This window comes from Phocoena sinus, chromosome 6 (genome assembly GCF_008692025.1).
Source record: "Phocoena sinus isolate mPhoSin1 chromosome 6, mPhoSin1.pri, whole genome shotgun sequence".
Taxonomy (NCBI): Eukaryota; Metazoa; Chordata; class Mammalia; order Artiodactyla; family Phocoenidae; genus Phocoena; species Phocoena sinus.
The window spans coordinates 51,582,316-51,605,249 of record NC_045768.1 but is presented as its reverse complement, the minus strand read 5'-3'; the positions used below and the strand labels follow the sequence as shown (position 1 = coordinate 51,605,249).

Sequence of the window (22,934 nt, the reverse complement as noted above, 5' to 3'; positions counted from 1 at the left end):
TAGAACTTTGTGGTCATTTTATTATATTGGAGCAATGAATTTTACTAGAGAAAAATCTGATTTTTTTCCTGCCTCCTTGAAAGTGACTTGCTTTTTCATCTAAAATGCCTGAAAAAAATTTTCTTTCTTTTTAAAGTTCAGTAATATAACCAAGATACATCTAGGTGTCATTCATAATCATGTTTTCCTGGATTACAATATACTCTTTAGTCTGTAGGGTTAGTGCTTCATTTAGGGATATTTTCCTTATTTATTACCATGAAGAATTTTTCTGTCAAATTATTGGGTTCTCTTCTTTATGACACGAATTTTTCATATATTGAATTTTCTTTTGTTCTCCATATTTATTATCTTCTAATTGTTTTGATATGTCTTTTGCCTCTGCATTTACTGTAATCATCTCAAATCTTCCTTTTTGCCTGTAATTGTTTCCACCAATGTCTGTTGATGTTTTAAATGAATTAATTGATTAAGTAATGGTACATTGGCCCTAAGTTTTATTTCTTCAGCATTATAAACTACCTTTTCATATTATTCTGTTTTATTTTGCTTTGGAGACTTTTTTTTAAGCTCTTTCCTTTTTTTAAAAAAATAGTTTTACTTGTTTCTTTTTCATCTTTTTAAAAAATTTTTATTTATTTATTGGCCACATCGTGCGGGATCTTAGTTCCCTGACCAGGGATTGAACCTGGGCCACAGCAGTGAAAGCGCCAAGTCCTAACCACTGGACTGCTATGGAATTCCCTAAAGCTTGTTTTTAATTAAGATTATATTGTTTTTATCTTTCTTATTATAAAGAAGCCCTTAGGAATTTTCTTTGGTTTCTTCAATTATGTTTCCTTCCAGAACAGGTTCTTTGCCATCTGTATTCCCCATTCATTTGTTCATTTTATTCTGTCCCTCCTTTTATCTGCTTTTTGCTTCTTTTAATCTGTAGTAACGTGCATAGTTTTTTCACCATGTTTATGCTTGATGTAGGAGGCTCAGAGAACTGTCTACTTAGATGTGGTGTTCATGAATTTTTTAAATACCCTACCCATGTTACCTAAACTTGTTTTTCTCTTGAGCCTTAGTTTGAAAGCTGGGTATAGCTGGGAGCGGGGATGGGGAAGCAGAGAGAAATGAAGTGATTGAGAGAGCCAGATGGGCAATATGATTTTTAGGCTCTGCTCTCCTACAATACCAAGTGTTCCCCTCCTGTTTTAGCTCAAACTACTCATGAATAGATTTCCCGTACCTTTTGCAGGGACATCCTTGAGCTTCATACTTCTCTCTTCATTTTGCTCTGAGCCCTAGAAAGTGACCCCCTCCCGTGAAAGTGTGGAGATGGTTAGAAAATTTTACCCTTGAAGTTTCTTTGTTGGCTTTCTCCTGTATTGCTTATTTCTCCCTCAGTTCTACTTCTCACCATTTTGAAAGCTATTTCTGATAAATATTAGGATTTTGTAAACTACTTATCTATAACCTCTTGTTGAATATTGGGGTAGAATTAACAACTGTCATACATCACATAGAACTTTGTGTTTTTTTCTTTTTACTATCATTCAGAAATTATGGCAGGAAGCTGTATATTTGGTTGCTGCTGATAAAATTTGGCTTTCAAATTTTTATTTTGTTTATTTTTATTTTTTGTTTTGTTAGGTTTTGAAGAAGGGAGATTCTATAATTTAGCTCAGGGTTTTTTAACCTTGGTACAAATGACATTTTGGGTTGAATAATTCTTTATTTTAGGAGGCCGTCTTGTGTATTGTAGGATGTTTAAGAGAATCCCTGGCTTCTACCTACTACAGGCCAGTAGCATTCGTGTAGTTTAGATGACCAGAAATTTCTCCAGGCATTGCCAAATATTCCCTGGGGAGAAAAATTACCCTGGGTTTAGAATCACTAATTAACTTCATTCTCTCGTCTTTACTCCCCCTGTTAAACACCTGCATCCAAATTTTAAGTAGTTCTTTCTTTTGTAGTCTGGTAAGTAAGTATTAAGCCAAAGATACACATCAGATTTAGAATAAAAGCTCTAATACACTCTTACAGTTCAACTTAATGCTAGGCAAATGTTAACTATCGGACTTATAAGCTCTCCGAATAGAAATCAATGAATTTTAAAAAAGATTTATGTACAGTGCTGGGAATTTTACTGAGTGAAAAAAATTAATACTTTTTAAAAATAACTTATTGTTTGGAGTAATGATACTCACAATAGATTTACTCTTCTCCATTAATTAAAATCATGTTGTTAGCCAAGTAAGTGAAGAAAATTCTTATTGACAATTCAGTTGTTTCCTGTTTAGAAGACTGACACTCTCCAGTTCTAAGCTAAATAATTGTCATGGTAAAGTAATTTCCTTGAAAAGGACAGGCATTGATTCAGCCCCTGTTACTCACAAATCCTATTTCAGTCAAATTGGAAAACTATTAAGTTTTTGGGAAAAAAATCAATACATATCAGGAAACCATTAGATCTTGTGGCCCTTGCTATATCCTGCATGAGTAATCACTGTAAACTGCTGACAGGTATTTCATTGTTGACACAGAGTGATGCTTGGGAGACCACATCTCATCAGGGTAGGTGGACAGCTTTAGACATTGGAATGAGTTCAGTTATCCTTGTTTTTCCCCAGGACTCATCCTTTTAGACAGCTCTGTCACTAACTGGACCTGTGATGCTTTGAAAAATCAAATTCTTTCTTTACTGTCAGTTTTCTTTTTTCTTGTGTTGTGGCATATTAATCAGGGTGTGTGGTTTGGTATTGAACCAGTTTTTGTCAAAAACAAGTTTTAATATCTTATTTAGAAATTATTTTTCCTCAGTTAAAAAAATTTCCAAATTTTATATCAGTACTAATAAATAGTATAAGGATTTATTAGTAAGGACGTAGAGTGTATAATTTTACTTTTATTCTTCTGTAAAACTTACAAGTAAATTTTAAAAAATTAAAAAAATTTTTGGACAAGTGATTTTGGATTTATGTTTTGCTTTGCTTTACTTTAGGGAGATAATTATTTGTGAACTGTATGATTATTATATTCAGGAGGGAGAAAATAAAAATAAGACCTGTGTGCACACAGCCATTCTGCCCAAATTATTTGATATTATTTATTGGTAAATTATTATGGCATTGGTGAAAGCTTGATATTGGGTTTGTATGTAATAAGAGTTGTTTTTTTTTTGTTTATTGAAGTAGAGAGAGGGGAAGAAATGGGTATAAAATAGTAAATGGTTCTATCACTGTAATTTCCTTAAGATTGAAAACCCATATTTAATTCATATATGTGTTTGCCTGCTAATTCCATTGGGGCAAATTAAAACATTATGGATAGAATTTTGTTTCCTAGTTTGAAGAAATATTTTTATTTGATGAATATTATCATATATTTTCAGGTGCTGTAGCTTCTATGTTTTGGGTTGATGCTGAATTAGGGGTTGATATTTATCTTGATGGTAAGTTTAGAAATGAATTTTTAAAAAATTTTCAAGTAAAATGTTAATGTTATGGTTAAGATCATTTTTGTTTATTCATATTATACTTTTAATTCCTTGTATTGGTACTCTTTTTAAGCTTGTTTAGTTTGATGATGAAATAAGTCTTTGTTCATACTGATTCTAAAGCCCCAGACAGTAGTAGAACTAGATATCAGTCATAATCTCAACTACCAGTTTAGTGCTTCCATTAAGGTTTTCCTTTTAAAATACTATGTAGATTTTCTATATTCCCTGTTGTTTAATTTATGTGCTTAGTATATATTAGAGCTTTTTATTTTAAATAACATATGTAGTATGAGGATCAAATTTCTGCTTTCATTTTCCATTAAAAATAAGAATGAAACAAAGCCCCCTACCCCTTGCTCTCTTTACCATAACACTTTTGGGCAATCTTATTCGTAGACTTCATTTAAGACACATTAGAAACCTTCTGGATTAGGCAAATATGTTCCCTGCAACACCCCACACCTGATTCTTCACCTTTCTGTAGATCACATTTTTCATAGACTAAGGGGTGAACTTTAAGAATGTTTGAAGCTGGGCCTCATCATTTTGCCCTAATATATATGGAATGTAGCTGGTTAAATTCCTTAGGCGTCATCAAACTCATTCTGCTGTTGTCCTTCGAAAAAATTATTTAGCATATAAATTCGGAGATTGCCAAACGAATTGATCATTTGGAAACTTAGGTACACCTTAGATAAAACAGTTGTGTGAGTTAGATTGGTGAGAGATATTCTAAGGTGCCTCAGATTTGTTAAGCAATAATTTAAATAAGAAAAGTCTCGATTTTGATTATGTGAAAATAAAGATAAGCTGTCTTGTGTAATTTATCACATTCCACTTTATATTATGAAATTTGTCTCATGTTTTGGATTGTAAGCTTTTTAAAGGCCAGAGAAATCTTATTTTCCTTTTTATTTGTTTGTTTAATTTTAAATATTTGTTTTTATTATGTCCCATCTAGTGCCTTAAAATAGTGCTAGGTTCATGTTTGAAATGCATCTGCTTACTAATGGAATTGAATTAAATTGCTGTGCTGGCAAGAGGAAAAAAAACAGTATTTTATTGAGCGACATTTGTGAACTGAAATAGACTAGTTTTAATTCTTAAAAATAAAGATGATTAAAAGATTTATTCCTTTGTAGGTATCATAACTGTTGTGGATGCAAAATATGGATTAAATGTAAGTTGAAAGATTGCTATGAGTTACTAATTGTTAAGAGCTGGTTGTATGGGGATTGATTATATTAGTTTTTCTATGTTTGTGTCTGTTTGAAATATCCTTAACAAAAATATTTTTCTACTGTAAATGTAAAAGATAGTACTTTTTAAAGTGGCAGTAATATTGTCAGAAACTGTGTGTCTTATGCCAGTGAGTTACATTTTTAATTTAATATATCATATTTTGGAAGTTTAAAAAGCATGAAGAATAATAAAGCAAATACTTACGGTTAAAAAAAAAAGTTTTTTTTAAAGTATCCTGATCAATAGATGAAATTTGTGTGTGTTAATTATTATTTTGTGTTTCTAAGTTAAATGTTTATTTTCTGCTTCTCTGGCTTGATGTGATAAAAGTTTGAAGTGTAATATTTTGTAATAAGGGTAATACAGGATAAAGTTTGGGTATGTGTAACCCCTCACTAGGATTCAGCCCCAATGTTGATAAGTTTTACTGTTTGATAGAGGAAATTGAGCTTGATAAAGCATATGAGAGCTTATTTTTCTTGTTAAACTGCTGTCAGACACAAGCTGCAGATGATTGAGTTTTTAAAAAATATATTGCTTTCCCATATTTTGAAGAAATCAGGATTTATGCCTAGGTTTAGGGAGGAGAAACTCTCCTTTAAAAGGCATCTTGCTGTGAATGTTTTGCGACTAGCAAGGTCCTGAAATGCATTTAAATGAATTTCAGTTCACAAAATGCACTTAGTAAGATTTTAAAATGCATGTTGCCGCATAAAGTAAAGTGGTGTTTCTCAACTTTCCAAGTGAAAAATTACTAGAGGCAGAAGAGTGAAATTATCCTCCATCTCCTGAACTAGTCTGGCGATATGAATAGTGCCCAAAGTAATCATTTCTTAGAAGTTTAAATTTAATGTTTAAAAATTCATGTCCATTTTGTATTCTACCTGACAATATATCTGAATTTCTTAATTTGAACAAGTTTGTTTTTCTTCCAAACCTTTAATTAGTATGGCAAGCTTGTCAAATGGTTACCAATACCCCTTCATTGGCCCTTCAGTTCCCTCAGGGATAGAGCACCCTAATTTGAGAAGTTTGGGAGATGATTCCTTTTTAGATTTTTAAGTCAAAATTTATTAATAGTCTTAAGAACCAAAGAAAGACCCCAGATGTTACAGTTTTTACTCAGAAATATTCCAACTGTTCTGAAATCATGATATTTCTAGCAAAATGTTTACAAAGGAAGCAAAAAAAAAAAAAAGTCAAATTCTCTACTCTGAATGTTTATTAAAGGGCATGTTTGAATCCATCTCCTATATAGATTTATTGCCAAATTTGGGATATCTTCAGGATGGATAGTAGGATCTTTTTTTTTTGATAGACTTACAGTACCAGACCCAAAATCAAACTCTATGTATTTATGATTATGGGAATAATTTTATATGTATATTTGGATGTGGAAAGGAGTTAAATAGAATCTACCATGAGTGTGATAGAGGCCAAAAAAAACCCAAACCAACATTCTGAATAATGCAGACACAGCAAACGTTTAACCCCCTCCCACCTTGATAAAACATCTTAAATTATTAAATCAATATACCTACACAAAACTGACATACTGTCAGGATAATGGAAACTTTAGATTTTCTAAGTCAGGTGCCAAATAAATAACTTTTCCTTTATATAAAGGATTTGCCAACTTGTCTAATTCCTCTGGTTGCAAAGCTTGGCCTCAGTAGCTGCTTGTGATTCAGAGAATTCTGAGGCAGTACAAGTAATGACACTTGGATAATGGGCAGCAATTTAAGGGTGTCATGCTTCACAGAGCCAGCCCATCAGAAGTAAAGCTGAGAAATGGTACCTTGTGGCCAGCCAGCCAAATTGAAACTGAAGTGGTAATTGATATCATGGGCTATCACTCTAATGGGATTGTCACCCATTGATCTGAAATATTCATTTTTTAATCATGGGCAAATAATTGGACAACTTCAAATGACAGCTCTCTATTCTCAGGACTTGACACCCAGGCTACTGACATTGTCCTTTTCAGTTCTACAAAAGTGACAGCATTTAATGCAATAGAATCAATGAATAGGTCAATAGAAAAGGTCAAGTCAGAGGTTTCTTTTTGGTTCTTCTGTTATATTGCACAAGCTGTTGAAACAGTTCAGTCAGAAAACAGTTTGGCTTGGAAAAGACAAGAAAATAAATAGACTGACATTATGCAATAATCTTTTCTTAAAAGCTAAAATAGTGTTAGATCTATAACCAATCCATTGGAAAGAAATAGCTGCTGCTTCTTTTTTTTAAAATGTCACTGACATCTTTGACACTAGATTTCTTTCCACTTTGGTCAACAACAGTGTTTTTTTCTTTCTTTCTTTCTTCCTTTCTTTCTTTCTTTCTTTCTTTCCAGCTTGTTTCTGTTTCTGCAGAAAAGCCCTTAATGAAGTTGTGTCATATGATGGTGTTATTTCAAAGGATTCCTTTCTTTCTTATGCTGTGCTAAGTTAGAGGGTGGAACCTTAAGCTTTTTGATACGTTGGATTAATTAGTACCAAAATTTTTCTGGTCTTTTTCTTGATATATAAGCAAAAGCCACAGTCTCTAAGCAGAGATGAGGAATCCGTTGGGGATACACACATATACACACACACGCACACACAACACACACACACACACTATTTTGAAAAAATTTTTTCCTTCATTGCCTGTACAGGTAAAATAGAATGTCACAATTTCCATTTTTTCACTTTGTAAATGGGAGTCATCTGACTTAATGACTAATGGTGTATAATGTGCTACTGGAGAATGTCCTTTTGAATAGAAGACATTGGTTTTAGTCTTTTTGCAAAGTTTGATTTGGGAAGGTAAGAAGTTGCATAAGGGAAATGGGCTGATATCCAGAGAAAATAAATGTTAGTGTGCATTTATTATTTGTTTATGTTTGTATAGCCTTCATATGTGCATAGAACCAGGGACATTTATCTCTTCTGCTTTTTTATATGTTTATTACATATCATGTTCTTAATAGAGTTGTACCTATTGGCAGGTTTTTATTATGGGGACTTTTAATGTGTTTTTATATTTGATACTTCTTGACTTCCTAGAGGTCATGAAATGTTAGTCCATCCCCGTTAGCTTTGAGTGAAAATTTCTAATCTTCTGGAGATTAGATTAGATGCATTAAAAACATGAGTTACTTTGTGAAATATTAATACTATTTTATTAGTTACATTTAGGTATGGATATTCAAAAACAAATCTCTAATTTTCTTACCATATCTTTTTATACATCTCCAGCTCACAGCCAAAAAGTCCCAAATTCATATATAAATAAATCTTCCAAAAGGTCAAAAATACAATATTTTGCAAATATTTCAAAAATGTAAAAGAACTTCCATATTATAGGATCATTCAGAGACAGATACCTTGCTAAAAATCCATCTTTACTAAACAGATTTACTGCTGAAAAGAAAGGGAGTTGTTGCTGCACATTATGTAGAACTTTTCAGATAACAACATCCATGTATCTATGTCAACAAATAGGAGGTGTTAACTAGAATTCATTCAATAAGTATTTGTTGAACCTGGGTGCCAGGTACTATTCCTGGGATGGTAATAGCCCTTATTCTCTAGAGGATGTAATGAAAGGATTTGTTATAGCCTCAGGCCAACAGTAATTAGCAAAAATAGTAAACTTGGTCTTTTGATAAGAAACAATTTTTAATACAATATTCTTAAAGTTCTGTGATTTCCATAATTTCAGAGTGGGTCTGCAGTTGAATTTATAAGGTTGTACCTAAAGTGGAGATCAGTACATCATTACTCTAGTTTTAGTTTTACTAAAACATTTAGTTTAAACTAAAACATTACTGCTAGCTTCCCCAAAAATAAAATTTGGCAAACTTTTAGAAGAAAAAAGGTTTTCTCTATGGATTTTACCAAGACTACTAAATAAAATGATTACCAACTTGCTCTTAGGTCCCAAACTATCCAAATACCTTAATGATCTACCTCTTCATGAATTGTAAAACTGATTTGATGAAATAATTTTGAATATAACTTTTAGGTAATCTTTATACATATACTTTTATGCAGTTATTAACATTTGTGTAATGCTGTTTGCAAGACTGATTTTATATGACATCAAAAGCTCTCAGGGCTTCCCTGGTGGCGCAGTGGTTGAGAGTCCGCCTGCCGATGCAGGGGACACGGGTTCATGCCCTGGTCTGGGAAGATCCCACATGCCGCAGAGCGGCTGGGCCCGTGAGCCGTGGCTGCTGAGCCTGCGTGTCCGGAGCCTTTGCTCCGCAACGGGAGAGGCCACAACAGTGAGAGACCCACGTACTGCAAAAAAAAAAAAAGCTTTCACAAAGATTTTAAAATTATATTCATTTTCCTTCTATTGAGGCCATTTTCATTTTTGAAAAATCACCCTATGGTAAGGTATCCCATGATGGTGACAGTGTTAGATTTAGCTTCTTTTTTATAAATTGAGAATAGCCATTTCCCATAATCGTTATGAAGGCTAAATGAGATAATGTTTTTAAAAGGATTTAATAATTTGTGGAGTTCAATTCAAATACAAAAAGTATTATATAATCAAATTGCCTCTGACATCAGTAGGCAGCTTTTTATTGTGACAGGAAACATCTATTGAGGGTTAAGGTAATGAAGATGGAACATTTTTCAGAGAAGAACCTTATGACACTGGTGACTTTAGGGATATAAATAAGATTATGGAAAAATAATAACTACTTCCAGAGAGATCAAAATGACCTCGTGGGCTTCTAAGCCAACATCAAAGTATTTTTTGGCACTACCTTGACTCTGGCAGGGTGCAAACTAAACAGTTGCCCAGAGAGGCCAAATCATTCAAGTGTGGGTTTCAAAATGATAACCTGCTTTATGCTGGATATAGGGCTGTGTCCTTCCCACAGCTAATTTGTTTCTAGGGAATTGGAAGGGCCCAGTATGAGTTCATGGTGTGTATGGTTCTGCGGTGGGGGCTGGGGGGTGGGGTAGGATGAAGGAAAGTCTAGTAGACTTTTTAAAAGTACAATTTCAGTGGTTATCTCTTTTTTTAAAATAAGTAATAATGAATATTTAGAACAAAGACAGTTTTGTAAAAAGGAAATTGCCTAGAATCTGAACTATAATGTGCTGTGTTTTTATGACATTATTTAAATCTGGAGGGTTTTCCATTTACGAAAAAAAAGAGGTCAGGGGACAAAGTTTAAGCCCTCACACCTCACAGGTTCACTGTAGGGAGAAAATTACAAATGAGGAGGAAAATGCGTTCAGATAGAAAAGTTAGTCCTGAATTTGGGTATTCAGTAATAGAACTTGTTTAAGTTTTTATTAGAGGCAAGCAAGGAGTCCCTAAAGTAAAATTCTTTGTGTTGACATTAGGTTATGTGTTACACCACAGTAACTTTTGTTCAAACTTTGTTTTTATTTAGCATTTAGCAGAAGAAAAACCTGATGGCCTTATCAATGAAGCTTCTAGGTATTCATTTATTTAAAGTATATATTGATTACTGGCTAAATGGAAAAAGAAAATGATTGATATGAAAAACAAAACAAGCTGAGAAACATAAAAACATAGTCAAGGAAGATCTTTTCTCTATTTAAAACTATATTATAGCATAAAGTGAGTGCTGAGCACAGGAGTTTTTTGTGAGGAACTTGGAAGATGTTCACGTTTAAAAATATTTTCTTGTTCTCATACAATTTCTTTGGGATTGAAAATGATTATTAAAAAAGAGTTGAGGGCTTCCCTGGTGGCACAGTGGTTGAGAGTCCGCCTGCCGATGCAGGGGATGCAGTTTCGTGCCCCGGTCCGGGCCACAGCAGTGAGAGGCCCACGTACCGCAAAAAAAAAAAAAAAAAGAGTTTATTCACTTCCTGTCTTCTTTAACAGTAATTCAGTTGATTCAACTGTTCACTGTTACTCAGAGCAACAGAGGAATAAATATGGAAATAGTTGCAATTTGGCATTTAGAACATTTTTTGTTTAAATACCTATATGTTCCTAATTGGGTTCTCTTTAGACTTATGAATATTTAAATTGGTTTGCCTACCCTAAGCATATTCTTGCTAATGGGAAAAGAGTTTTGGGATAGACAACAGTCACTAAATATGCTCTTGGGTTTAAAAGGGAGGTCTCCCTCCACTCCAAGATTTGCTACAGATGATCTTGACGTAAACAATAGACTGCAAGGAGGTGATTGATTCCCTATCATTTTAGAATATGGTACTCTGTTGTTTTGTAATCCTGCCTGAACACTTCATTTGATATTTAGCTATGATTCACATTAGACTGAACTTAAATATTTTTGTAACTTTTTCCTTATTAAAATATGTTTGTTACAGAAAATATAAGCCAAATAGAAAAGAGCAAAATGTTATAAAAGCCAAAAAAAAGTTAAATATAGGAGCCCTCCAATTTGAAGATTGCAACTGTCTATATTTTGAGATGTGCACATTCAATCTTTATTCTTACGAAATTTACTTAAATAAAAATGGGATTGTGATGTACATACTGTTGAAACCCGCTTTTCAGTGAACTGAAGTTGATTTATTTTTGAGAATTTGGTTGTTCTTTGAAATAATTAGCTATACCTTCAGGTAGCATAAAACCAGTATTGGGAACAAATAGTCTGGTGATTAAACTTTCCTGAAGAATTGAGGAAATTTTAAAGAATCCTCAGCTTTACTACTCCTGTTAATAGAAAATAGAGTTTCTAATTATAGTAAGCTATTTTGTTATCCAGCATCGTGTCAACTGGATTCTTTAACTTGAATTTCTGTAGTTTATCTGTTTTACAGAGAAAATAAATATTCGTAGTGATGAAGATAATTGTTCAAGATCCAAGTGTAGTTTTTTTAAAAAAACTGTTCAATGTAGTATTAATGTTAAGTGAACTTGTTCTTTGTATTTCTTTGAAAATTATGGTAATTATTACGTGGAATATTTTAGTAAGTAGAGTGTCTTTGTTCGTACCACATTGGATATCAGAATTTTATGCATTTCTTTACAAAGAAAATCATGAGTTGAAAATCATCCTAATTGTAAACTATCCTTGATTGTAAACTTTTTGAGGCTTATCTTTGTAGTTTCAGAGTAGCAAGTAAGAGCACTTAGTAAATATTTTTTGAATGAATAATTTGAAATCTGAGTTTATATAGTGATGAATATAATTCATCCTTACTATTTGAAGGATGATAAATAGTTTAGGAGTAAATTAAATCATTACATAGAGTACTATATCCTTCTTAGCTGCTAATTGATCTTGAGGAGGTGTTTCTTATTTATTTTTAATTTCTTAACATTTCTCTTGACATCTGTTATTTGTTTGCTACTTTAGGCAAGTTGCTTTGGCGGATATCATCATCCTCAATAAAACAGACTTGGTTTCAGAAGAGGATTTAAGCAAATTAAGAACAACTGTTAGGTACAAAATTAGAAATGTTTGTTAAGTACCTACAAATTCAAAATGTGCTGTACGGAATATTTTTACCATGACTATTGCCCTGTAGAAATTTAAGGTTCAAGGTTGACTTGCTTCAGGTATCATTAGGGAATCACATATTTTGTTGTTCCCTAATTGGCTGTTATGTAAATAGTGATATATAAAATTGTTCCCCATTGCTTACAGAATATACAGTTGAACCTTGAACAACACAGGGTTTGAACTGCCCAGGTCCACTTATACGTGGATTTTTTTTCCAATAAACATAGTATCCGTGTTTTCATTGTACAGATCTTTAAGTTAACTAAGTATGGGGAAAAGTTTGTGTTCAATTAGAGATCATAATATGTGGAATTAAAAGAACTAGGGTTTGAGTCCTGATTCTGTTCAAACCCTTTCAGCTTCTTGCCCTTGGGTAAGTCATTTATCAATTCCTTTGTTTTTGAGGCAGAGATAGCAGTATGAGGATTTTCGATGGTGAGGGGGCTTGGTGCCTCTAACCCCTAAGTTGTTCCATGGTCAACTACAGTTCAAAGTTCATGACTGATATTCAGGGTCTTCTGACTCCCTCCTCATTTTCCTGTCTTCTCTTTGACTCTTTCCCTACATGAAGTGCCCTAACTTTACCCAGGACGGTTTACTTATTTTCTCATGGAGGTATGTTACCAAATCCTTTCTTTACTCTTAATGTATTCTCAACTCTCACTCTGTCAGTCCTTGAATTCCTTCTTTTTCTCTGTTTTTCTTTTTTTTTTTAAGCTATTTTAGCCATTCTCTGGAACTTATCCCTTCCTCCCACCTCTTTCTCTCTCCTTCCTGCGAAGTCTTCCCTGTCTCAGGTGGTTTCACTTTTCCCTGAACCCTCATTGACTTTGGTCTTCCTTAACTGTCATCTAACCATGCCTGTTTTCCAGCTAGCTTTAATGTCTTCAGTGTCCGTGGCCAAGGCCAATCAACATAGGACAATATGAATGGTACTCAGATATGTGTTAAAAGATCCAACAGTCATTTGGACTTTTCAAATGAGGTTAGAGTTCAGGGACTTTTAATTATTTTGTAAGACCTAAACTGATAAAAGCCATCTACAGAGAAACGTTTGATAGCTTTTATTATTGGTCATCTTCAGTGCGTACAATCTGCTGACATCAGATTTTGAGTTTGTCAGTGCCAGTTCATATAATATATGTTATGAATTGAATCAGTAAAGGTAAAGCTCATTAGGATTTTGGCTGCAGTGGTTAATGATTGCAGAAGAAAGAATTCATATTTTTCTTCTTATTTGGCTTATTTTAGTAGTAATATCCTCTTAGATTTTACTATAAAAAGCTGTAAGAATGTCTCCATGTGGAGGGTAGGTAGTGCTGTGTAGTATTGAATAATGTTTAAAATCATGGACTTCGGAATCTGCCTTTGGTTTGAGGCGTTGTTGGTAAGCTTCACACAGTGCCTGATACATAGTAAGTGCTCTGTTAGCTATTATTATCATTATTAGATTGTAGATTTTTTTCTTAGTTTACATAGTAATTTCCATTACAGTGAATAAAAAAATGAAAGAAATAGAAAGATGGTTGATATTTTTGAAAAGTCTAGAAAGATGAAAGTGGTGAATGGAGATTATTTCTTTTACCCCTTTTGACACTAGTCTCCTAAATTTTGTTTCTCTTTTCAAAATCCTATGCATCATTGTGATTGTTGAACGGGGAACATAATCTATGTCGAACGGGGAACATAATCTATGTCACAAACATTTCTGGCATAAAAAGAGAAATTGTTACTACTGGACATTTCTATCCCCATACTGACTATGTAAGCTGGATCTCTAACACGAGCAGTATTGACATTAGCCAGCTTGTTGCCAGCCTGTACTGTATAGCAATACCAGAAAAGAATTTGACAAAGCACTTTGATAAATTACAGACCCTTTGGGCTTTTTACCCTCCATTGTACCTCAGACTTGCGACTTACTCAGAACTAGATTTGAAGAGTTGGAAGAAGATAAACATGTTTGAGAGGAAATAGCCTTCAGGTTATAGAGTATATTCAAAAGAGAAGATTTAAGAGTTTTGTGAATTAATAGAGAGACTTGCCTCAGAATCATTGGGAAGCCTTACCCATGAGAACAAGCTTGAACAAATAGCACATATCTTCATCAAGTAACCCTAAAGGCAATGGAACTGATGATATAAATAGATGAGGTGTACAGTTTACTGCAAAGGATTTAATAAGTATTTTTGGCGCCATACAAAAGGGAGCCGTATTTCATTATCTTTGTATCAGAAAGGGGAGGCCTGGCAGAGTAGGTAGAGATCCTAGCGAGAGAACTGAAGAGGTATTCTATTAAAAAACTGGATGTGGGGCTTCCCTGGTGTCGCAGTTGTTGAGAGTCCACCTGCCGATGCAGGGGACACGGGTTCGTGCCCTGGTCCGGGAAGATCCCACATGCCGTGGAGCGGCTAGGCCCGTGAGCCATGGCCGCTGAGCCTGCGCGTCCGGAGCCTGTGCTCCGCAACGGGAGAGGCCACAACAGTGAGAGGCCCGCGTACCGCAGAAACAAAACAAAACCAAACCAAAAAAAACTGGATGTATGGCTGAATACTGAGGACAGGCTGGGGTCAAAGCCACTCGTAACTAGGTTTTTATATCTGGTGTGTGTATAGCCATTTCCACAGTGTGTGTTGAGGACAATTAGGTGTCAGTTAAAAGTTTATCTACTCATTTTAAGAATATTAGAATTACTGGCTATTTATAAATCATTTTTTCTAAAGTGAAGGGTCCTTATATAAATCACAAAGTAGCCCCTAATCTTTCAGTTGTGCAGTAGATTTTTGCATATCATGTTTTAATGCATAAGTGGAATGTACCTGATTTATGATTAGAAGGAAAAACTAAACTATGAAAAATGTAAGTTGTTTTTTTATTGTTTATTGTTCTCTAGCTTTAGGATATATTTGTATATGTTTACTTCATGTTTTAGAAATAATGTGATAGAATGGTTTTTTAAAAAGTTAACATTTTTTTACTTTCCTCATTTTTATATTTATTTCAGATCAACAAATGGACTGGGAAAAATTTTAGAAACACAAAAATCAAGGTAATTTTAAAAGAGGTTACTAATATTAACAATAAATAATTTTAGTTAATAAATATTAAGTAATTGATAACTATGTTTGATTCTAATATAAGGAAGATACATGTGCATTTAAAAAAACTAGGCCCAAAAAGGTTGTTTTGAATGCTCTTTATAAATTAGTTTGGCATATTTAGTTAATATATTGTAACTGAGGTCTTGTAACTAAGACCTCAGAGCCATGATTACACTGTAACTGTGCTTTTGCTTTAATGAGGAAGAAAACATAGGATTTTGAACCACTCAAGGAAGTAATTAATATAGAAATCTGAAAAAGTATACTATTAGGAATCTTATCTTAATTTGAGATATTTAGATGGCTTTTTAATATTTTAAAAACTTTCTGAGTGTTTAATAGTTGCAAAAATAATGTCATTTAAAAATACATGGAACCTTTACATTTAAGTTCCTGATGCATTCTTTTTAAATATTTTGATTTTGATTTCCTATAGGTCCTTCTCTCTTTTTAATTTTGTTCGTACAGATGTGCCTTACTTTATAAAACAGATGTGTTCTTAAAACATCTGTAAGTGAATTTCTGTAGATTGAACTCTATTTTGCATTGAGTGCTATCATGATTTCAGAAGATTTCTGTACAGAGGTATTTTTATTAACCTTATTTTTTAGCAAGAATGGCTTAGCAGCTGATAGACCCAGCAACATGCAGCTAGAAGCTCTGAGGCTCACAGCTGGCAGTCTAGTGCCACCCAGTTCTCAATTCAGAGATTCTGTCCTCGGAAGTACAGCAAAGGCCTTAGTTGAGTGGCTTGTCTGCCATGGTAGAGATTAGAGGTGCTGACAGACTACCATGATGTTAGGCAGTAACAGCAGCAGCTGCTTATATGCATGTGAACAGCTGGGGAATTAATTTGGCATGCATTCTCAGAAGCCACTCTGCTGGTAGAGGTAGCAGAAGAATGCCTTAGTGTTAAGTCCTCTATAAGCATATACCACATGTGCTCCCTTCATTTCAAATTCCAGTGTAGAAGGCCTGTGATAACCTAACTCATACCATGAGCCATTCCTTGGTATCTGTCTTCTTCCTGTTGCGTTACCATTTTCTTTCTTCTTAAATTTTCTGCTTTTTACAAAATGACACAAAGACAGCCACATAATGCTTAATTAAGTTTTTAAAAATCATACCCATAAATAGCTGTGGTTTTGTTGTAATAGCATTTGTTCAGTTTGTATTTACAAATATTGTAAATCAGTTTTCTTGCCAGTACATCTGAGAATCTAGGAGCTTTCTTAAATAAAGAAAAAATTTTAATTTTCTTTCTTAAAAAAATTTTAATCTCTTAAGCATCTTGTGTTTGGCAAACGCTTACAATAGTAAAATGACAGTCATAAAACTGCTATAAACGTGTAGAAAAGGCTTACCTTGAGTATTTAAGTTAAGAAATAAGAATGGCGTAGTATGGTCTCATTGGTGAGACTTAAGTTGATTTTGAGGCAAATGGAAGTTCTGATGGACTTCAGGAGTAGAAGATTAGAAGAAGTGCCATTCTTATCTTTTCCAGACTTTTTTTTTTGAATCTTGGAGATTAAGTGGACTGGATAGAGGAAAACCAAAGTCCAGTTGATCAATAATAAGTTAATCAATTCAACAGTTTACTGATCATTCTACTAGTTGCTAGGAATTTCATGGAATGTTGAGGATTTAAGCAATGTATAAGGTAAAAAACTCTGCCTTTAAAATTACTCATTTGGGAGAGACAAGAAAACAAGCAAAAATCAATATATTAAATATTATCAATATAACAGTAACATTAAATGCACAGGATCCTATAAGATCAGGAAGATAGAGGAACAACTGTTCAACTCTTCTTGATGAAAGAGTCAGACTATTTTGACTGGTAAGGTTATCATTGACTTGAATCTTGAAGAATGAATAGGAGTTTTTCAGATGGACAAGAGTAGCAGTGGCTTTCTTGACATAAGGAAGATTTTGTATTCCAGAACCTGTGAATGTTTTAGAATGGCTAGAACACATTGTGTTATATTGTGGAGAGAAAAAGAGGTATGACTGTGGAGATGGAGAAATTACACAAAGGGTCTTGAACACCATGACATGTGGTTTTGGATTTTCTCCTGTAGGCAGCAAGGAATTAATGAAGGATTTTAAAGCAGTATGAAGGCTTCCCTCGGTGGCGCAGTGGTTGAGAGTCCGCCTGCCGATGCAGGGGACACGGGTTTGTGCCCTGGTCCGGGAAGATCCCACATGTCGTGGAGCGGCTTGGCCCATGAGCCATGGCCACTGAGCCTGCGCGTCGGAGCTTGTGCTCCGCAACGGGAGAGGCCACAACAGTGAGGCCCGCGTACCAGAAAAAAAAAAAAAAGCAGTATGACTCTTTGGGAGGTGGATTGAATGTGGTGCTATCTCCAAGTTAGGAACTACAGGAAGGAGGGGCAACTTTGGGGTAGGGTAGTGATAGCAGTGGGTTTGGTAAAGGGGATTAGTTCCGTTTTGTAAACATTGAGTTTGAGATGCCACTAGGGAGGGCATTTGGAAATTTAGCTCTAGAGTTCAAGACTTACTATTGGATGGTATCAACAACTCGTAGGTCTGGGGTGGTCTGGTGGCCCCTGTTTCTGAGACTCACTGAACTTTGAAAAGACGACTATATCTCTGGAGTAGTAGCTGAACTCCCCTCCCCTGAGACAGCCAGAGCCCTCTTCCTTTTTCATTCTCCTGTCCTTGGTCTTAAGCGACTTAAAGCAGTCTTTAGACATACGGATAATTGAAAGCTCCTCATAGAGAAAAGATTAGATACTCCTGGCATGGATAGTTCAAGAAATTAGAAGAAAAGATGAGCTTTGGAACTTTTTTCCTTCCCCTCTGTTTGCTTCATTCTCCCATTCAGTTTTTACATGATGTTTTTATCTCTGAAGGGGGAAGTTAAATAAAATTTGATGCCATGAAAATTAGTTTTCTAGTTATATGCCTTGCATGAGTGAAGGAATTTATTTTTGATGGTGGTACTAAAGTCCATGGCAACTTTTTTTTTTTTTTTTTTTTTTTTTTTTATGCGTTACGCGGGCCTCTCACTGCTGTGGCCCCTCCCGTTGCGGAGGACAGGCTCCGGACGCGCAGGCCCAGCGGCCATGGCTCACGGGCCCAGCCGCTCCGCGGCACGTGGGATCCTCCCAGACCGGGGCACGAACCCGTGTCCCCCGCATCGGCAGGCAGACTCCCAACCACTGCGCCACCAGGGAAGCCCCCATGGCAACTTTTATCTGGAACCTTAGACTTTTTCCTCTTTTATTCTCCATTGAGAATCTGGTGAGATACACTGAGAGACTTTGCTATTTTATTATTCTCTGTAGAATTTAACCTGTATAGGTCTTTTGTTGATCCTATCTGTTTTGAAAATATCAAAAGAATCTGGGTACAGAGCAGAATTATTTCTAAATCTATGATATGTATTCTCAAGGACACTGTTGCAGTGAAAATTGTAGTGTATTTAGAAACTTGTGTTTCAAACTGACTTTTGGTATTCACACAGTTGACCTGAATTTTGGTATTTACACAATTAGCATGTGTAAACTTTTTAAACTTTAAGCTATTTCCTAAGTTAAAGGTGATAAACTTGGTGGAAAACTTCATCCATTTGGCACCTGTCAGTATAAATATTTGCTCAACTGTGATGGTGTGAAAGGAAATAGGTTTAATGTTAAGGCTTTGGTCTCTTATGTAAATTGATATTCAAAAATTTCTTCATGGAACATTTACTTCTTTGCTTGATTATTTTCCTAATTCTGTTCATCTAGAATGTCCAGAATTTGAAATGTTACAGTCTGTTAATATAGAACTCTGGAGTATTCTTCTTTTAATAAGATGGGAATTTGTCTGCCTTGTGCCAGGAGAGGTGTTCACAATCTAACAGTATCGTTGCCACAAGTATGAATATATGGCAGCCTGTTGAGAATGAACAAAGCAGACACAGCTGGTCAGCCCTAAGTTAAAGGGGATGGCTTTTACATGTTTTTGTATTTGAAAAAGTTTTGAATTTGCAAGGTTTTGTTTTCCTTGTGAGAAAATTTAATAAATGTTTGGCAAATCCCTGGAGTATGATTTTGAGACTTAATTATAGTTGTCATTTTCTTCAAACATCCTTCGTTATAGCTTTGATTATGGAGAAATCACTGTCCTTTACTGTTTTCATAGGCTGACGTAAAATTTGGAAACTCAAATCACTAGTCTTTATAAATTTACTTTTATGTATTTAAACCAAACCTAATGCTAATTGTGATATAATCTCTTCTGATTTAATCCTCTGCTTTCCTAATAAATTAGGCTTAATTACCACCAAATAATTATAATAGAAATAATGTTATTCAGACGAGAGCACTAACTGAGAAGTTTCAGTCTATATGCAACCCCATCTGAAGGAAATAAAATCAAACCACATTCTTTAGATGTAGATAAGGGTCCTAGAGTGAATATTTTATACATTGATTGTTTGACTCCTCATATTCTTATGATACTACCTGTTGTATCATGAAAGCAGGGAGGTGGAGTAAAAGAAATACAGAAATTCCAATGTACCTATACTACTGTGTATTTCCATTTGTTCAATTTTCCCTCATTTCATCTTTTGAGTAATAAACTGCTACTTTTGAAAAAATTTCAGTTCTTTAACTGATTTTTTTTTTTGGTTTATAAAATATAGTTTGAAAAGCTCAAATTTTCAGGATGAAAAGATAATTGAAGGTAAAAACAAACCAAAAAACCACTACAATTTATTGAAGCAATAACCAAGTAATTTTTCTGCCTTGGTCTCTAAACCATTTATTCAATTTTTAAAATTTTATAAATTGCATAAAAATTTTTTTACAACAGCTGTTTTGTTCCTTGCCTGTCATTTTATTTTTCCCAAAATGTATATACTGATTAACATTTATGTCTGCATTTCTAGCAGAATAGAGATTTCTTTCTTGATTAATTGAACATATTTTACAGAAATTAACACTTCAAAATGGTTTTTCTTTCTTATAGAGTTGATCTCTCAAGTATATTAGATCTTCATGCCTTTGACAGTCTCTCTGAATAAGGTATGTTTCCTGTTATTTTGGTCACTTTTATTATAATGTACTTTTTATTTCACAGTTATAGGTAGTTACAGGAATGATTTACACAGATGCACATTTGATTTATGCTTCCTGTCATTTCTTTGGCATACACGACCATTCCTAATGATTACATTCTTGAAAGTTTTGCTAAATGTATGTTCGGAAATCACGTGTATTCTCCTACAGAAATTATAGTGTAAATGGTAGTTAACTTTAGAAACTTATTGTTAATATTTCTTTACCAACCACTATGTGTAATTCTTTCCATGAGAAAATGTATGAAATACATAGAAAATTTTAGTTCGGCATGTTCCCACAGATACTCCCTTTCCTGTAGTGATGGATCAGTTTCCTGCCTCTTTCCCCAGAGAGAATCCTTTTGATAGGGAAAGAAGAACAAATGGTTTTTCCCTGGACATTGATATCTTTTTTAATCATCCTTACCCATTTTTAAGTGTACAGTTCAGTAGTGTTAAGTATATTCACATTGTTTGCAGTGGATCTACAGAACTTTCTCATCTTGCAAAACTGTAACCCTATACCAATCAGATCACAACTCCTGGTGTTCCCCTCCCTGCAGCCCCTGGGAACCACCATTCTGTTATCCGTTTCTAAGAATTTGACTACTTTAGGTACCTCAAATAAGTGAAATCATACATTTTTGGTCTTATCATGACTGGCTTATTTCACATAGTTCTCAAGTTTCATCCATTTTGTAGCATGTGACAACATTGTCTTTTTAAAGGCTAAATAATATTCCATTTTATGTATATACCATTTTTTCTTTATCTGTTTATTCATTGATGGACATTTAGGTTGCTTCTTCCTCTTGGCTATTGTGAATAATTCTGCTATGAACATGGGTTGGGTGTGCAAATCTCTCTTCAAGATCCTGCTTTAAATTCTTCTGGATATATGCCCAGAAGTGAGATTGCTGGATCATATGGTAATTCTGTTTTTAATATTTTGAGGAATCACCATATTGTTTTCCATAGCAGCTGCACCATTTTACATTCCCACAAACAGTGCACAAGTGTTCCAGTTTTTCCACATCCTTGCCATTTTCTGTTGTTTTTGGTAGTAGCTGTCCCAACGGATGTGAGGTGATAGCTCACTGTGGTTTTGATTTGCATTTCTCTAACAATTAGATATTGTGCATCTTTTCATTTACTTGTTGGCCATTTGTATATTATCTTTGGAGAAATGTCTGTTCAAGTACTTTCCCCATATTTTAGTTGGATTATTTGGTTTTTTTTGTTGTTGTGGCTGAATTGTAGGTGTTCTTAAATAATCTAGGTATTAACCCCTCATCAGATATATGATTTGCAAATATGTTCTCCCATTTCCTCTGAAGTAAGATGAGTCATAACACCCTTATGTGAAAGGTAACCTCTCTCCACCCAGAGGAAAAGAGCATCCTATCTCTGAAGACAAAGGGAGACACGAGGAATCTGAAGGCATAGGCCTCTCTGAGTTTCCCCTAGTTTGCTACACTTGGCTCATCCTCTGTCCTGTCATATCTTTCTGTGACTTTTCACTCTTCATCAAACCTAGCACAAAAACACTCAGGTTTAACCATTTCTTCAGGTCTTCATTTCCCTATGAAGGTTCCTTTGTCAAATAAAACCTTTATTAAATAAATGTATATGCTTTTCTGTTGTTAATCTTCGTCAGTCTAATTTTCAGACCCAGCCAGGGACTCAAGAGGTAGAGGAAAACTTTTTCCTTCCCTGTGGAAGTTGTAGGCAGTCACTGTCCAACATTAAATATTGAACACAGGGAAAGAACATAGAATTTTTCAAACATTTTCTAAGGTCATTTCATTCCACACTTAGTGCATTAGTGACACTTAAAGAAGCAGCTGTTTAAGGTGAAGCCTTGTTCTGGATAACGCCTCTGCATAACTTTTCTTTGTGCTTAGATGCTCAACAAGAGAATCCTTTCCTGAGCAACCAGCTGGGAAGGATTTAATTTGACACTTTCCCTATTAAGACCCCCCAAGGAGACTCATTCCCTCCAACAGTTCCTACGAGCCTTTTCTCTTTCCTAAACTTGCTGTTACTAATTTACCCCTCACTGTTCTTCAAGGCAAAACATCTGCAAGGTTTTAAGTCCTTTTCCTCCTCCCGACCTACCCCCATCAGTCTCTAAAGGTATGCTGCAGTTGTTATAGTTATAATCTATGGCATATTGATCTTTTGCTCTTTCCAGATCAGAACAATGCATTTTTAGGATTCTGACCTTTTGTTTTCTCTCAACTACTGGTAACAGTATAGAAGGCTTACATTTACGGATACTGTTTTTTGTTTTTTTTTTAAGTAGGTATATTCAAGGGAAAACATTGATAAAGGAAAAATTTACCCTTCTAATTTTCTTTAGGTTCAGCATTATTTTCATCTGAGGAAGCATGTGGAGAGTTGATGAAATTTTGAGCAATTGTAAAATGCTTATATATATTTTCCTAGGCCTGTATTAGATCTTTTGGAAATAAAAAAGAAATTTATTTAACATATTTAACCACACCAAATAGTGTTGCTAAAGGTTAGTTTTTATCTCTATTATGTGTATATATATGTATGTAAATGTAT

At 34.4% G+C, this 22,934-nt stretch overlaps 1 protein-coding gene across 1 annotated transcript in view; it reads left to right on the top strand.

Moving 5' to 3' along the window:
* The window catches only part of LOC116755611 (COBW domain-containing protein 2-like), a 56,567-nt gene that overhangs the window by 9,926 nt on the left and 23,707 nt on the right, over positions 1-22,934 (top strand). Inside the window, 6 exon segments of the mRNA XM_032635314.1 lie at positions 3,383-3,442; positions 4,633-4,670; positions 10,134-10,180; positions 12,042-12,128; positions 15,193-15,237; positions 20,273-20,328. Coding sequence (XP_032491205.1) covers positions 3,383-3,442; positions 4,633-4,670; positions 10,134-10,180; positions 12,042-12,128; positions 15,193-15,237; positions 20,273-20,328 — 333 coding nt within the window.